The sequence below is a fragment of the Elephas maximus genome, chromosome 15 (genome assembly GCF_024166365.1).
Source record: "Elephas maximus indicus isolate mEleMax1 chromosome 15, mEleMax1 primary haplotype, whole genome shotgun sequence".
NCBI lineage: Eukaryota > Metazoa > Chordata > Mammalia > Proboscidea > Elephantidae > Elephas > Elephas maximus.
The window spans coordinates 88196743-88214139 of NC_064833.1; the positions used below are offsets into that span (position 1 = coordinate 88196743).

At 45.3% G+C, this 17397-nt stretch overlaps 1 protein-coding gene across 8 annotated transcripts in view; it reads left to right on the forward strand.

Moving 5' to 3' along the window:
• Positions 1–17397, forward strand: part of SPIDR (scaffold protein involved in DNA repair) — a 780587-nt gene that overhangs the window by 753770 nt on the left and 9420 nt on the right. For all 8 annotated transcript variants that reach the window (XR_007513227.1, XM_049853504.1, XM_049853503.1 and 5 more), the window contains 5 exons: positions 4407–4494; positions 5495–5638; positions 5729–5788; positions 9359–9569; positions 10224–10376. Coding sequence is in view for 7 of the 8 variants with exons in the window: in XM_049853504.1 (XP_049709461.1) it covers positions 4407–4494; positions 5495–5638; positions 5729–5788; positions 9359–9569; positions 10224–10376 (656 nt within the window). In the remaining variant the exon portion in view is untranslated. The remainder of the gene's footprint in view (positions 1–4406; positions 4495–5494; positions 5639–5728; positions 5789–9358; positions 9570–10223; positions 10377–17397) is intronic.

The following is a 17397-nucleotide window of genomic DNA, read 5'->3' on the forward strand; positions in this document are numbered from 1 at the left end:
CCACCTACTGTGGGAAGGCCTGCTCTGCGCAGAGGAGGTACAGCAGGGCTGGGGGAGGATGGACCTGCCCTTGGGGGCTTGCACCCTAGCACTGAAACAGAGACACAGACAGTGGCTGGCCAAGGGTCAGGAAGTTGGCTGAGGGCCATTGTGGACAGAATATGCGACCTGAGAGCCTCTCTGCAAAGGTGGCACAGGAGGAAAGACTGACAGCGCAGGGGCAAGCTGACAGACACAGGGGAGAACTACAGAAAGGCCCAGCGCCTTGGCATTGGGAGGAAATGGCTGGTGGTCAGGCCGGCTGCCCCAGAGCCTTCCCATTTGGCTTTTCCTGACTCCGCTGGTCCCTGCTCACCCAGCCCTTTCCTTTCATTCACACAAACAGCTTCTGCAAGGCACTTCTCAAAAAATTAAAAAAGGAGGGAGCGAGAGTAAATTGCCATGAGACAGTTCCTTTTTTAGCATATGATTTCTCCCTTTGCCTATCATTTTTGTGCTTAATTTTTACCCCAAACCAAAAAAAACCCATTGCTATCAAGACAATTCCAACTCATAGCGACACTATAGGACCGAGTAGAACTGCCTCATAGGGTTTCCAAGGTTGTAATTTTTAGAGAAGCAGAACGGGTGGATTTGAACCACCCATCTTTCAGTTAGCAGCCGAGCTCTTAACCATTGTGCCACCAGGAGCCCTCAAATTACTGAAAATGCATCAGCATGACATTACCCTATTGAGGTTTGCCCTGGACTGTGCCCTGCATGTTATCTGTTGCGACTGATGTAACTGCCAAGTGATAGGGAAAGTGCTCACTTCTCTGTATTACGATGCCAAAACCCTAATTTACAGTTTCTGAGTTTTTCAATTTTGTTAACTGCTACATCCTAACCACCTAGAAGAGTGCCTATAATATAAATATTTATTTAAATAATATTTTATTGTGTTTAAGGTGAAAGTGTACACAGCAAATTAGGTTCCCATTTAACAATTTCTACACATATCAATCAGTGATACTGGTTACATTTTTCACAATGCGTCATCATTCTCATTCATTCCATTTTGGTTGTACCATTTCCAGTACTCTAGTTTCCCTACCCCTTTACCTTCTGATCTTTGCTTTAGAATAATTTTTGACCATTTGTTTTACTATAGATAATTTTTCAAAGCTCATTACTTATGGATGTTATTCTTTATTCTATGAGCCAAAAGGTGACTTCAAGGAATAATTTCGACTTAAGTTTTAAAAAGTATCTCATGGCAATAGTCTTGGGGAGTCCTCCAGGTTTAACCAATTCAGTAAGTCTGTACTTTTTAAGAATTTGAGTTCTGCTACACATTTTTTTCCCATTCCATAAGGATCCATCTATTGTGGCCCTGATCCGAATGGTCAGTAGTGGTAGTCGGGCAGCATCTAGTTCTTCTGGTCTCAGGTAGATGAGGCTTTGGTTAGTGTAGACTATTAGTCCTGTAGATTACTTTCTTCTCTGAGTCTTTGGTTTCCCACTTTCTCTTTTGTTCCAGACGAGTAGAGGCCGATAGTTGTATCTTAGATGACTGCTCACAAGCTTTTAAGACCCCTGACACTTCTCACCACTTTGGGATGTGGAACATATGCCTTATGAACTGTGTTATGCCTATTAACTGAGTTTGCTGTGTATGTATTTAAAAGGATAAGACTATGTAACATTAAATATTAAGCTCACAAACTTGTTTTCAAAACTAAATGGCATATTATGTACTACCATATTGAAAGTTAATGCAAAATCTAAGAAGCTTTTATTATAAATATTCTCTATTTTCATTTCTTATAATTTAGTTTCGTGTCATTGAGAATATACACAGCAGAACATATAGCAATTCAAGTTTCTACATATACAATTCAGTGACGCCGATTACATTCTTCGAGTTGTACAACCATTCTCACTCTCCTTTTCTGAGTTGTTCCTTCTCCATTGACATAAACTCACTGCCCCCTAAGTTTCCTATCTAATCTTTAAGTAGCTGTTGTTGGTTCGATCCCATATAGACAGTTCTTAAAAGAGCACAATGTTTAAGGCAGACGTTCTTTACCAGTTAAGCTAAACTCTTGTTTGGTTTCAAGAAGACTTAAAGGAATATTTTTGGTTTAAGATTTAAAGATTATCTTAGTACAATAGTTTCAGGGGTTCATCTAGCCTTCATGGCTCCAGAAAGACTGGATTCTATGCAAAGCTGAAATTCTGTTTTGCATTTTCTCCCTCTTGATCAGTTTTTTCTATAGAATCTCTGATCGAATCATTCAGTAATGGTAGCTGAGCACCATCCCGTTCTGGTCTCATGGTAAAGGAGTCATTTTTTTACGGAGGCAATTAGCCATGCATTCCATTTCCTCCTCCTGTTCCTGACTCTCCTTCCTCTGTTGCTCCAGGCAAATAGAGACCAATTGTTGTACCTTGAATGGTTGACCGCAAGCTATTAAGGACCTAGGCACTATGCAATAATCTAGGAAGTAGACCAAAAGCGCTAAACATGTTGTTCAGCCAATTAACTAGGATGTCCCATGAAACTATGACCCTAAACTTCAAAACCAAGGAACCAAATACTATGAGGTGTTTGGTTGTACATAAGCAGCCTCAGCAGCTACTCTTTTTTTTTTTTTTTTGTCATTATTGTAAATTTATCTATTATACAACTGCAACCCTACCCTTAATCAGTATAATTTTCCATCACAGTAAACCGAAACTGAGTACTCCATGAGGAATAACAATTCCCTTTTTCCCCCTCCCTCCTGCCCCTGGTAACCACTAATAAATTTTGGTCTCTATACATTTTGTCTGTTCATGTCTTTTTACATAAGCTAGGTCATACAATATTTGTACTTTTGTAATTGACTTATTTCACTCAGCATAATGTCTTCAAGCTCCACATTGTAGCATGTATCCAGGCTCCACTTCTGTTACAGTCTGAGTAGTTCGTATTCCATTGTATGTATGTACCACATTTTGTTTATCTATTCATCTGAGGTTTTTGGGTATTCATCTGCTGATGGGCATTTAGGTTGTTTCTACCTTTCAGCTATTGTGAATAGTGCTGCAATGAGCAAGTATCTGTTTTGAGTCTCTGCTTTCAAGTCTTTTGGGTATGGTTCATATGGTGGTTCTATTTGGAGTTTTTTGAGGTACTCCCGCAATGTTTTCCACAAAGGCTGTAACTTTTTGCATTCCCACCAGCAATGGATAGGGTTCCAGTGTCCTCACATTCTCGCCAACATTTGTCATTTTCTTTCTTTTTTTTTTTTAAACTGAACCATCCTATTGGGAGTGAAATGGTATCTCGTTATGGTTTTGATTTGCATTTCTCTGATAGCTAATGACATTAAGCAGCTTTTCATTCGTTTGGTGTTCATTTGAATGTCCTCTTAGGTGAAATGTCTATTCATGTCCTTTGCCCTTTTTATGATTAGGTTGTCTTTTTGTTGTTAGGTTGTCAAAGTTTTATATATATTTTGGTATTTAGGTTCTCATCAGATATATGGTTTTTGAAGATATTCTCCCCATCGGTAACTTATCTTTTCACTTTTTTGGTAAAGACTTTTGATGAACAAAATTTTTAATTTTTATGAGGTCTCATTTTGTGCTTTTATTATTATATTAAATAATCCATTGTTAAAAGCTCGGCCCAGCAGCATTGCCCTTGTACTTTCTTCTAGGAATTTTATGATTTGCATTTTCACATTTAGATCCTTAATCCATTTTGAAATTGTTTTATGGATGGTGCGGGGCAGGGATCCTATTTTATTTTTCTGCATGTGGAAATGCAATTTTCTCAACATCATTTATTGAAGAGAGTCTTCTTTCATCATCAGATAGACTTAGCAGCCTTGTCAAAAATCAGTTGACCATAGATGTGTGGGTTTATTTCTCGACTCTCAATTCTATTCCATTGGTCTGTGTCTATTGTTATACCAGTACCAGGCTGTTTTGATTACTGTAGCTGTATAATATGTTTTAAAACCCAGAAGTATGAGTCCTCCCACCTTGTTCTCTTTTTCCTTTGGCCTTTTATATATGTGTGTACGTAGGTATATACATCGAGAGAGAGATATTTTGTTGCTTTGTTTTTCACTCAGGTATCATAAACATCTTTCTGTGCCCTTAAATATCTTCCAGAAACCAATTTTGACAGCTGTATAACATTGCATCATGCAGATGCCTCATGATTTTGTGAGCAGCCCACACATCTTCTGCTGTCCGTCTGTGGGCTGCGCCTGAACCCCCCGCCCCCCCACCAGAGCTGCTGTTGACCCTAGTGTTCAGGTCTGGTGCTTATTGACCTCCTCAGCATAGGCTGATTCAGCTTATCGATGACAGGGTACTTAATACGGGATGTTTGATGATGAATACCTTTGCTACCACCTTTTCTGTTTTAGGACAATGGGGCTATTTAGTTTGATTGACACCATATGGCCTCCAGTAATGCCTCTGAAAACCCCTGGCCAAAGTCAGCCCTGTGAAGAGGTAAGCCAACACCTGGGGCCTGCCCTCCTCTCCTGTCTTCACTACCACCTACACAGTTGATGTGTGTTCCCGTGGTAGCCTCAAGGAGCTCGAAGTCCAGCTCATTCCTTTGTCTGTGGCAACACGTGACTGTGAGCCAGAGCTGGGCTTGAATCCAGCCTTGTCTTATTCCAAAGCCCACACTCTTCCTGTGCACCTGCTCTGCTACGCCAGATTTTTTTGACGTTAACTTATGATGAAGTGTTAAACCCACAGTCACCATACACCGTCAAAACAAGGAGGGTCTTAGAATTCTGCTAAAGCAAGACACAGACCACTTTTCTTGCCACCGTCCAGTTACTCACAAAACCCAACACTCAGTGACCAATTACAGTAGAAACTCTCATAAGCTGACTAAATAAAATCAATAGATTGTCTTATAGGCACAGGTTAGCCAGGAATTCCCATTTCCCTGCCTCAACAAATTGTTTGTGGTAGTTGCCTGCAAGTAGCAGAAGTGGCTGGTTAAAATATGTCCTCCCATCTCTGCCCTGAGCCTTACCCAGCATGGAGGTCAGCAGTGCTCTGGGCCAGAGCTTCCTCCCAAAGCTGACCCTGGGGACTGCCTTGTTCAGGCACCAGCTGACTTATCAGCACATACAAAGCTGTTACTGTCCCTGCCAGCCCAGCATGTTAGCTGTCAAAAGTGACCACGTCTGGATCATTTAAGAGGAAGTAGTTTCTAAATGATTTCCTCAGCATAGTCTGAAAAGTAGATTTCTAAAATAAAATTTTGAATTGGTAATAAACTCAGAAGTACAGGAGTTCCGGCACCTGGTTGCAGCCACCAGGCTCCTCCATCAGAGGTATGAACGGTGTCATCTCTTTCTGATTACAGCCTTCCACATAGATATCATGCAACTATAAGCACATATGTACATATTAACATATAGATTTTAATAGTGTATTTGAGTCTTTAAAAAATGTATTCACAGTCTACCTTTTCCTTCTTTTTAAACAGGTACAAGCTGATCTGCCTCCTCCTACCTTCTGTTACCTTCTCACAGCTCATCCAAATCTGGGACAAATTGATGTAATTGAGGAAGACCCAATTTCTAAGCTCTACCAGCCTCCAGTCTCCCACTGCTTAAAGGAGATTCTCCAGGTAATGTCTTTGTGTTTAACAAGTTCTGCAAGCACCTTCACTGTGTCTGTATGTGCTGTGTGACATGGCCCATCTTTCCCATCCCTCCAGGCTGGTGGTCTTGGCACACGCTGCACCTTCTATGCCAGAGTGATCTACCAAAGACTGCAGGTAACCAATCTCTCTCTCTCACTCTCAAAAGATGTTATAATGTATAAATGCCATAGTTTTATTAAAGGATAACCTGTTAGAAATTAATGGAGTGCTAAAACAGAAAACCATTTTTCAGCCCATTTAAGCAAGTTCACTGCTAAATTGGTACTAACCCTTTGCTTGTGCAGGCATGGGGTGTCCGCCAACTGCCAGCTCTGTACTGGGTAATAGGGATGAAAAACAGCCCAGTTTTTCAACAACCCCAAAACAGTTGCAAACTGAGTTCTCTCCTGATACACAGACAGGTCAAAGAGAGGAAGGAGAAGCTGACATCTTGTTTGTGGGGAGGATGTGGAAATCTCAGGATGAGCTCAGCTACTTCTTAGAACTTTGAGGTCCCTGCACTGCAAAGGAAGCCCCACAGTCCCCAGGTAGGCCCTATGCTGCAAAGGAGGCCCCACGGTCCCCAGATAGGCCCTGCACAGTAAAGGGGCCCCGCGGTCCCCAGATAGGCCCTGCAATGTAAAGGGGCCCTATGGTCCCCAGATGGCCCTGCACTGCAAAGGAGGCCCCACGGTCCCCAAGTAAACCCTGCACTGCAAAGGGGCCCCCACAGTCCCCAGATAGGCCCTGCACTGCAAAGGGGCCCCCACAGTCCCCAGATAGGCCCTGCACTGCAGAGGGGGCCCTGCGGTCCCCAGATAGGTCCTGCACAGTTCTAGGGTTCTGCAGCCAAGATGAGCTTCTCCTTTGCCTCCTTGCTACTCAATAGATCAGCTAGGAGTAGGTGAGAAAAAAAAAGATGGTCTTGGCAAGCTGAACACATGACCTACATTCTGCCAGAAACCTTTGCTGGCCCTTAACTTCTTGAGGAGCGTCCTGAGGTACATATAACATCCTGGTTTTAAAATCCTTTTATTTTTTAATCTCCCCTACTAATGGGCCACATCTATGGTGATGTAGAAAGAATTAGTACCTCACAGAAGCCTCCTGGGTGTGTGTGCCTAAGACAGGTGTTGGGGTCAGTATGGCCCTGCTGACAGCCAGCATCACACACCAGTGCTCTTTGAAGGGAACACCTACTGGGGGTCTTGGAAGAAGGCAGGAAGCTGGAGCCTGGAAAGATGGGCTGCACAGGCCAGTCAGATGCCCCAGTCCATCTCTGGAATACAGAGGGACAGGAGAGTCACCCAGGACTATATTTTAACCATGCTATACCAAAAAAAAAAAAAAAAATTTTTTTTTTTTATACCTGGTTATCAAGATTGTACACTAACCCCACCCTCCCACCCCCATTTTTCTCTTTGTGGCTGAAGAATTTTAAAGCAAGTCCTGGATTTCACATCATTTCATCTCATCACGCTTAATACAGCTCTCTAAAGAATGTGCACACTTCATATAGAGTCATGATTCAGGCGACAGCCTCAGAGCCGTTTTCTGCTGAAGTTGTCCAGAGCGGACTTCTGTTGTTCATACATTGTCAACAATTTCTCTGCATTTCTCCGATCATCCATGGGTGGTCAAACAGTTATAGAATGATGGAAGGAATATGCTTCTTAACCTCCAATGAAGTGGCTGCTGAGTTGCATGTATATAAACATTGCTAACCCTGGCTAATCACACATTTACTGTATCAGCCTATCCTTCATGTAGAGGGAGGATGGCAGATGGTGTCGATAAAGGGCCCAGAGTGAGCATTCCAGGCTTTGTGAGCTGCCTGATTTCTGTCACAGCTCCTCAACTCTATGTCACAGTCCAAAAGCTGCCATGTCACTCATCCACAAAAGGGTGGGGCTGTGTTCCAGAAGACTTACTTATGGACACTGAAGGTTTATTAGTATTATTTTATTCTGCAATAAAAATTGCTTTGTTGTGGTAAAAATATGTATAGCAAAACCTTTGCCATTTCGACATGTTTTACATGTACAATTCAGTGACCTTGTTTACTTTCATCATGTTGTACAATTATCACCACTACTCATTTCCAGATTTTTCCATTACCCTTAAAAGAAACTCAGTACCCCCTAAGGAATGATTCCCCCTTCTCTCTTCCCACCTGCCACTGGTAACAGTTAATAAACTTGGGTCTCTATACATTTGCCCATTCTAGATATTTCATGTAAGTGGGATCATACGATATGTGGCCTTTTGTGACTGACTTATTTCACTCAGCATATTTTCAAGTTTCATCCATGTAGTAGCATGTATCAGGACTTCATTCCTCATTATGGCTGAATAATATTCCATGTATGAATATACCACATTTTGTTTATTCATTCATCTGTTGATAGACATTCAGATTATCTTCACCTTTTGGCTACTGTGAATACTGCTGTGATTAACACTGGTGTACATGTGTCTGTTTGTGTCACTGCTTCCAAGTCTCTTGGGTATATATCCAGGAATGGGAAATAATATATTTGTCTCATACACTCACACATATATTTGTATCTATTTCTGTGTTCCTGTCTATCTACCTAACTATCTAAAATCTTTATTTCACTCTGATACCTACAATTCTAGGCTGTTACCACAGAGTTTACTCTAGGTTTTTCCATTTTCATATTTGTAACTCCCTTCTCCGACAGTGCAAAACCTAGTTCCCACTTTCCTCAATATGTCTTCTCACTTGCTCAAACTTCCTGTATGTACTCAGCCTCAAACCATGCAAGCTGCCCCCTCAGCCCTACCGGACCCTGTGAGTGCTTCCTTTGCCCCAACCCCACAGCTCCTGACCGTGTAGGTCACCTTCTCTGCCCAGCCCTTCTAGCCAGCCACATGGAATCCTCAGCCTGACCATGCATCCATGCCAGCCACACCAACTGAAACCTCAGCCTTGGCCACCCAGCATGCTAGCCAAACCCTCAGGCCCTGCCCCTACTGACCCTGTGGGTCTTGCCAGGCAAATTCTTGGCCCCATTTGCTTCTACTGAATCCTAAGCCCTGCCCAAGAGGAAGAGTAGAATATCATTTTCACAAAAAGACATTAAAATTATACCTTTTGCAAATTAAACAAAAAGAAAAAGAAAGGAAACCATAATAAAATAAAAGAAAAATGAATAAACAAAGTGTTACAATAAATATATGACATCTGCTTTATACCATGGCACTGTACAAAATCTGGAGGTGAGTATGATATATTCCTAACACTCAGGAAAAGCACACCCAGCAGGAGAGAAGAATGCCTGTGCACTATTATAAAGCAATGTGGTAATGACCATTCTAGGTATATAAGCATGAGATGAGGAGGAAGACAGCAATTAATTCCACTTAGGTAGGCCAGAAGTCTTCAAAACAAGAGGTTACATTTGAACTAGACATACAGAGTGGTGCCAGGGCAGGGTGGGATTGGATGTCCCATAAGGGTTGTAGGACTGAGCCCATGGTGCCCTGTGGTACCTCTGTGTTCATCAGTGTAGGCTGATGACTGGACATGCGAGTTTATTTTGTGTTTTAGAAGCACTGTATTTGTTTAAATGCTTCTAAAATTGTAGTGTTAATAATAATGATCTAAGATTTTTGCATTAATTTTTTTGTCGTAAGGAAAGCTATTAAGTTAATGGTCTTTACCATGTTTTAAAATTGCAGGTCAGAAGTTTCCTTTCTGTGGAGCAAAAGGAGATCTTGCTGATGGTGACTGATGTCACCCTGCAGGGGAATAATGAGAGTCACTCTAGCCTCCCCAAAACAGTGCCCGTCTATGTGACCTCCTCGTGTGTGCTGGGCCCAGAAGTCCTGGAAGCGCTCACTGTGGCTGCCCCTCACAGCATCCTCTTCAGAGACGCTCTGCGAGACCAGGGTATGCTTTTTTTCTTCTTGACAGTTCTGGTCCAATGGCAGTGATAGATGCCCATAAAATGACTTGTTGATCCTGCATGCCACTGTCTTAACTCTAGAGTTGCTGGTACCTCCACGAAGCCGGTCGTGGCCACAGCCTTTTGGGCAGACGAGGGCTGCAGAAGCAGCCTTGGCTTCCATTGGCCCCTGTCATGGCTGGGAGTTAGAACCAGTCACCTTAGCAGGACGAGCACCCTCTGTGGAGTTGACACCCACTGTGAGGGATGCCCCCTTTCACTCAAGAACTGTCTGATTGGGGGCCATGCTTGAAAGGTGCAGAAGCCCCTGAAGTTATTGCCTAAAAGATCAATCTTTAAAACAAACACAAAGCTACAATATATAAGTGCATAAGCTTAGGTCAGCCAGTCCATTCTTTAAGGAATCAAAGTAAAAGCCTTTCTGAATTGTATTTTTTCTTATTGAGCTATGCTTCACATACCGTAAAACCCACCCTGGGCTGTGCTAACAGAACCTGGCTTTGGAGGGAGCAGGCCTGCCCCATGCCTGCACACTTCTTCCATATGGCACATCGGAAGCTGGCAAAGGTGATGGCTGTTCCTCAGGAGAAGCTGCTTTTCTTCAGCTCTATAGTAATCTTAACTGTCTGTGTTGGCAGGTCGTATGGTTTGTGTTGAACGAAGTGTCCTCTTGCTTCAAAAGCCCCTTTTGTGTGTGGCCTCTGGTGCTTGTGCCTCTGACCTGACCGGCCCAGTGAGGCTGGATGAACTGGGTTCCAGAACTCAAGCAAACTCCATTTGCAGTGTCCGAGGTGGGTAGTCATCTTGTTGGAGATGGCATTTATATTTCATTAAATACCTTATTCATTTAAATGCATTTACTCATTTATTCATCAAAAATTTTTGAGTACCTACTCCATCTCAGACATTGGATACAGTAAGGAACAAATCAGAAGTGGTCCCTTGTCTCTTGAAGCTTACAGTTTGTCACACCCGCCAGCTGTCATGGAATTGACTCCAGTTCATGGCGGCCGCATGTGTGTCAGAATAGAACTGTTCTCCATAAGGTTTTCTTTCTTTCTCCCTTTTAATAATATTTTATTGTGTTTTCAGTGAAGTTTCACACACAGTTTAGGTTTCCATTCAACAATTTCTACACAAGTTGTTCAGTGACATTGGTTACAGTCTTCACAATGCGTGAATATTCTCATTATTTCTATTCTGGTTGTTCCATTTCCATTAATGTAGTTTCCCTGTCCCGTTATTTCCTCATCTTTGTTTTAAAGTAATTGTTGAACACTTGGTCTCATATATGTGATTTTTTAAAGGAGCACGGTATTCACGGGTGATATTCTTTATTTTGTGGGCCAATCTGTTATTTAGCTAAAAGGTGATCTCGGGCTAGTTTCAGTTCAAGGTTTTAAGAGTACCTCAGGGCAGTAGTCTCGAGAAGTCCTCTAGTCTCAACTGATCCATTAAGTCTTTTTTTTTTTTTTTTCTTCTTTTAAGGAACTGGAGGTTCTGTCCCACATTTTTCTCCCATTCTATCAGGATCTATCTATTGTAGCTCTGATCAGAATAGTCGGTAGTGGTAGCTGGGTCCCATCTAGTTCTTCTGGCCTCAGGGTAGATGAGGCCATGGTCTGTTTAGACATTTAGGCCTATAGGCCAGTTCCTTCTTTGAATCTTTGGTTTCCTTCTTTCTCTTTTGCTCCAGACGAGTAGAGACTGACAGTTGTATCTTGAATGGCCACTCATTAGCTTTTAAAACCCCAGACACTACTCATCAACTTTATGAACTGTAATTATGCCAATTGATTGAGTTGTTCCATGAGACTATGGTCCTAAGCCTTCAAACCCAGAAAATCAATCCCAAAAGGTATTTGATTATGTCTAATCCATTGGGTTTTCAATGCCTGGTTTTTCAGAAGTAGATCTCCAGGCCTTTCCTCTAAGGTATCTACAGGTGGACTCAAACCTCCAACCTTTTGGTTAGCAGCCGAGCGTGTTACCACCCAGGGACTCCCACAGTCTATATAGAAAGACATTAAGCAAATAAGTATATAAACAAGCATAAAACCGCAGCATGCCAAGTGCTCTATGAGCCAATAATCAGGAACCTCACCTTGTAGGGGAGGTCCTGGAAGACTCCCTAAACACAGTGGGGGCAGGAGGAATGAATTGTGGGAAGAGACCAGAAAAGAGAGGGCAAACGAGACACAGTGGGGAGATGAGCTGGAGCAGGCCAGACCTTGGCAAGGAGCAGCAGGCAGCTCAGGCTGCTGGCCCCACCCTGCAAGGAGATGACACTGTGGGGACTCTGTGCCTGAGGAGCAGAGTGCAGTCCACAGTGGCAGGGTAGCCAGCTGGTAGGCCTTGTGGCAGTCCAAAGGGAGTGATGGGAGTGCAGACTAGGGGAGGTGGCAGAGATGTATATCAGTGAATGAGTTATGGAGGAGGTGAAATTGGCAGGTCCTAGTGAAGGTGGAAACCCTGGTGGCATAGTGGTTAAGTGCCACGGCTGCTAACCAAAGGGTTGGCAGTTTGAATCCGCCAGGCGCTCCTTGGAAACTCTGTGGGGCAGTTCTACTCTGTCCTATAGGGTCACTGCGAGTCGGAATTGACTCGACAGCACTAGGTTTGGTTTTTGGTTTTTAGTGAAGGTCAGAGACAGAGGTCAAGGTGAAGTTTGTAGGAGAAGGCAGTAAATGCAGAGACAGTGAGGTGGGTAGGACCGCTGCTCACTGAAGTAGGAAATGGTGGGAGAGCCGGGGGAGGGGCAATCTCAGTTCTTTCTGGGAGAGCTTGGGTGTTCTGATACATATGAGAAGGAGATGGTTGGCTATATGAGTCAGAAGCTGAAAATCACATTAATACCTTTTCTCTTGATAAAATTTTTCACTGGTAAAAGTAATATGTGTCCACTGGAACCAGTGAAAGGTGAATAAGGAAAGGTAAGCTCTCTCACACCCTCTTTCCATCTCGCCTCTCCTGGGGCATCACTCTGCTCCTTCCACGTACACAGGAGCACACAGCACATCACCTCCAAACAAGTGTCGTCCTCACAAAAATGTGATCGTTCACCATACATTATTCTGTCACTTGCTTTTCTCATTTAATACTCTAGGGGCAGATAGGAACCTAACTCAGTAGTTAATTAAATAGCCCACGAGTAGACTATTCCTCCACTAAGGGACAAACAGGGCTGTAAAGTTTCCCTACCGATGGAAAGTGCACTGACCACAGTACAGGCAACACTCCCTCGTCCTCCCGCCCTCTGGCTCCCAGCACCTGACCACAAGCATTCCAGTCATTGGGTAGGAAGAGCTCTCCCTAGAGGCTGCTGCTGTTTGTGCTCAGTCAGTACCTGCCAGGACCTACAGTGTGCACTTAAACACCATCCCCTCTACCCTTGCCATCACAAGGAATGTTCTTGCTGCTGTGTGAGGTAGCTGTTGGTACATGGAGGGAGCTTTGTTCCAGGGGGGTCAGGTGCACCCACACACGTCAGTGCATGGTGGAACTGCCTCTTGGGTATGGTGACAATCACAGTCAGCGTGAATGAGGCTTAGTTCCCAGTGGTCCTTAAGCCCCTCTTCACTCAAACTGGAGCCTTCGTGTAGGGTAAGGACTAAGTATTTTTTTTTAAGTAATTTTTATTGTGCTTTAAGTGAAAGTTTACAAATCAAGTCAGTCTGTCACATGTAAGCTTATACACACCTTACTACATACTCCCATTTACTCTCCCCCTAATGAGTCAGCCCGCTCCCTTCTTCCAGTCTCTCCTTTCGTGACCCTTTTGCCAGTTTCTAACCCTCTCTACCCTCCCATCTCCCCTCCAGACAGGAGATGCCAATACAGTCTCAAGTGTCCACCTGATACAAGTAGCTCACTCTTCATCAGCATCTCTCTCCAGCCCATTGTCCAGTCCCTTCCATGTCTAATGAGTAGTCTTCGGGAATGGTTCCTGTCCTGGGCCAACAGAAGGTTTGGGGACCATGACCGCTGGGATTCTTCTAGTCTCAGTCAGACCATTAAGTCTGGTCTTTTTATGAGAATTTGGGTTCTTCATCCCACTGTTCTCCTGCTCCCTCAAGAGTTCTCTGTTGTGTTCCCTGTCAGGGCAGTCATCAGTTGTGGCCGGGCACCATCTAGTCCTTCTGGTTTCAGGATGATGTAAGGCTCTAGTTCATGTGGCCCTTTCTGTCTCGGGCTCATAGTTATCGTGTGACCTTGGTGTTCTTCATTCTCCTTTGATCCAAATGGGTTGAGACCAATTGATGCATCTTAGATGGCCGCTTGTTAGCATTTAAGACCCCAGACGCCACACTTCTATGTGGGATACAGAATGTTATCATAATAGAGTTTATTATGCCAATTGACTTAGGAGTCCCCTTAAGCCATAGTCCCCAAACCCCTGCCCTTGCTCCGCTGACCTTCGAAGCGTTCAGTTTATCCCGGAAACTTCTTTGCTTTTGGTCCAAGGACTAAGTATTTTTAAGTAAACAATAGGCAATTCAATGTGTCGCAAAGCTCTGTTCCAGATAGTACTAGGAAAAGTTAGATGGCCCAGAGACCATGACTTCAAACTCATAAGCACCTTAGGAGTGGAAGGAGACACACACAGAATCCCTTACATAATACTGTGTACCAGAGACACTTAATGTTTGTAGATTTTCCTGGATATACCACTTCCCTAAAGAGAAAGAGTCCCTGAGTGGTCCAAATGGTTAACAGTTAAAGTTCTTGACTGCTAACTGAAAGACTGGTTGTTCCAGTTCATCCAGAGGCACCTTGGAAGAAAGGCCTGGTGATGACTTCCCAAAAAATCAGCCACTGAAAACCCTATGGAACACAGTTCTACTCTGACACACATGGGGTTCCCATGAGTCATAGTCAACTCTACAGCCTTCCTGCTGTATACCCTCCATGGTCCACACTGTAGTCCCCCTTCACCCTAACATGGCCCCTTGTGCCGTGTTCCCTCCATGCTATGCCCCCGTGCCTACCCCCACCCCACACCCCCCATGTTCCCTCTGCACTGTGGTCCCCCATGCCATACCCCACTGCACCGTGTCCCCCATGCCATGGTCCCCATGCTGTAATCCCCCACACTGTGCCCCCCCATGTCCTGCATCCCCCTGCATCATCCCCCACCTGCACCATGCCCCCCTCCCATGCCGTGCATCCCCCTGGGTCGTCCCCTACCTCACAGTGACCTGGTGGACTGCACCGGCCAGCACAGCAGCCTGATCCTGGCTGTCCGGACCGGTGCTTTCGTTCCAGTGCTTCATCAGTGTGGTTCCACACCACCAACGTGGCAGTCATTGCTTTTATCCTGCAATGAAAAGCGTATTCAAGCTATAAAAGCCCCTCCCTGGTGGTCTGTTCTTCCTAACTTAAAGCGAAGAATCCGGGAAATTGCATGTTTTATCTATGGCTAAAATGCCTTGTGATACTATCAGTGGAGGGGAGAACAGTATTTCTAACAATGAGTGAGCAGGGACTGGCTGGGCTGCCACCCCCTCTTATTGAGATGTTTTCTGTATTCTCATCTTATAAATGGTAGATGCCATTCGTGATGAAGTCATTTCTCTTAGGCACTTTTTCTTTTCTCATCCTGTTTGATAAAATGTTATTATAAATCGTTGTATTTACCTTTGGATTTTTTTAAAAGGGAAAAGTTGGAGCCCTTGGCAGATCCTTCCTGTAAGATGGCTCTGTGAAAGCGTGAAGGGTAGCGAGCTAGACCTTGCGATAGGTGATGAGTCCACAGATACAGAGCTGAGCACAGGCCATGGCATTTTGTTCATGTGCAGTTCTAAGGGACTTGTTAAAAACCAAAAAATTACGAGTCAGTTAATATCTTAGCAACACCAGATGGCTTCAGGTGCCCTGAGCAGAGAGGCAGCCCCACAGGTCCTAAGATTTATGAACAGGGTGGTGAGCGTGTCCTTAGTGTCCAGCCCAGCATGGCAAGCCAGCGCCAGCACCAAGAGCAGCAGTGGGGTCCCTTCCCTGGGCAGCCACGGTCTGCCGGGTCCGGATGGTGGAAGTTCCTGGGGGCTGGCTAGAGTGGTCTCCGGTGCTGATACCTGGGCAGTGTTTCTGTGTGTGCTTCCCTTAGGTCCACACACATACTTCGTTTTTAAACCCTGAAAACCCCGGCCAGCAGGTGTTCCTTCCTCTGAGCAGTCCTGGGACCAGAGCGCTGTTTTTGGATGTGGCCTAGTGGCAGGAGCTGGGAGTGGAACCTGGAGACAGTAGAGACCCTCCCAATCTCAGGGGTGTGGCCCAGCTCTGAGCTTCAGTGAGCTCACCGTATGATGGGAATAAGACAGACCTTGTACAAAAAAAAAAAAAAAATTTTTTTTTTTTGTAAGGCTGGCGTGGGGAATGAATGAGATCATGAGAGTGTAAGCCTTTGAAAACTGTTAATAATTATACACAGGTAGGACTTTAGCCATAATAACAAATGCTAATAATATCGCACATAAGCTTGCCTTAAGAAGAACGGTACTTGGACTTCACCTGTGGAGAATGATTAACTCTGCTTTCTCTTTGATATTAATCTAGATTTTCTTTTACAAGTTGCACAAAGTGAAGCACACCCTAAGTGGACACGAGACACCCGGCTGTACACAGTTTGAGGCACCAAACGTCGTGTGGGGAGGGGGGTGGAGGTGGCAGCAGGCCGAGGTGCGGGCCTGAGAGCGGGTCTTCGCGACAGAGGCAGGAGTTCAGCGTGGCCGCTACCACCGTTAGATTTCAGGGAGGAAATCACCGCGGAGCACGGGAAGACCTCGCCCGTTACGTCAGGTTTCCCCTCGGGTCCTGGGGTGCGCCCAGCCCACTCTGAAGCTGCCCTGCAGCCTGGGAGCGGTCACGGAGCAGCCAGCCCGGGCAGACCGGTGGCGGTGGGCCTGCGCCTTGGCGCCTCGCCGGCCACGCTGCAGTCCCCGCGGCTTCGCAGTCCGGCAGCAGCGCCCCTTGTCCCCCTCCCCCGGCCGCGCGGGAGCCAGCTCAGAGACCCGCGGCCGGCAGGCCGGCCGGCCCGCGGACAGCAGCCAGGTCTCCGGGCCGGCTCGAGGCCCTGCCTCCCTCGGTAGGCTCGTCCTGGCCTGGCGGCCCGGGCCGGGACTGCGCCGGCTTCCGGGAGTGCGCAGCGACGCCTTTCGGGCTTGCTCTCCGGAGAGGTGGTTTTGCAGCACGGTCTTCCCCGCCATTGCTCACCGCTTCTTCCAGAGCCGGGCGCCCGCCGCGGCTGGGAATGAGTGCCTGGGCTGGGACCGGCCGAGCACGGGCCTCTTACACAGAAGGAAAAATTCTGAGCCCCAACTTCTTTCAGTCAGGAGACAGGGGGGAGGCGGTCCTAAGAAAGAGTTAAAAGGTTACTGAAGAAAAATTTCAGCTTGTTTAAGGGGCCAGGCCAACCCGGCCTGGGAGTGTAGCCGGCCAAGTGGCACAGAGCTGGGCCGGGAGGGGCTCCTGCTGCTGGTATGGCCCTTGGAAAGAACCCTCTGAAAAAGATTACTTCACTAAGCACCTTTCCCAAACCGAATCATAACATAATTTCTGTACAGAAGATGAGCAACGTAAAGGCTTTTAATGCAAAGCGAAGCCAATCGATGAAGTGTGTGTCACAACAAACTCAAGCCTTAATGAAAATGAAATTTTTCCTACCAGTACTCGTTTAAGTGGATGTTCTAGGTACTAATAGTTTAATATATGCTTCCCAGCCATCCTCTGGAATTCATTTAAAGTTGCTAGAAGGGAAGTGATGTGTAGACCCCAAATGAGATACGTTTCTCATCTCTCTCCTCCACTTGCTCC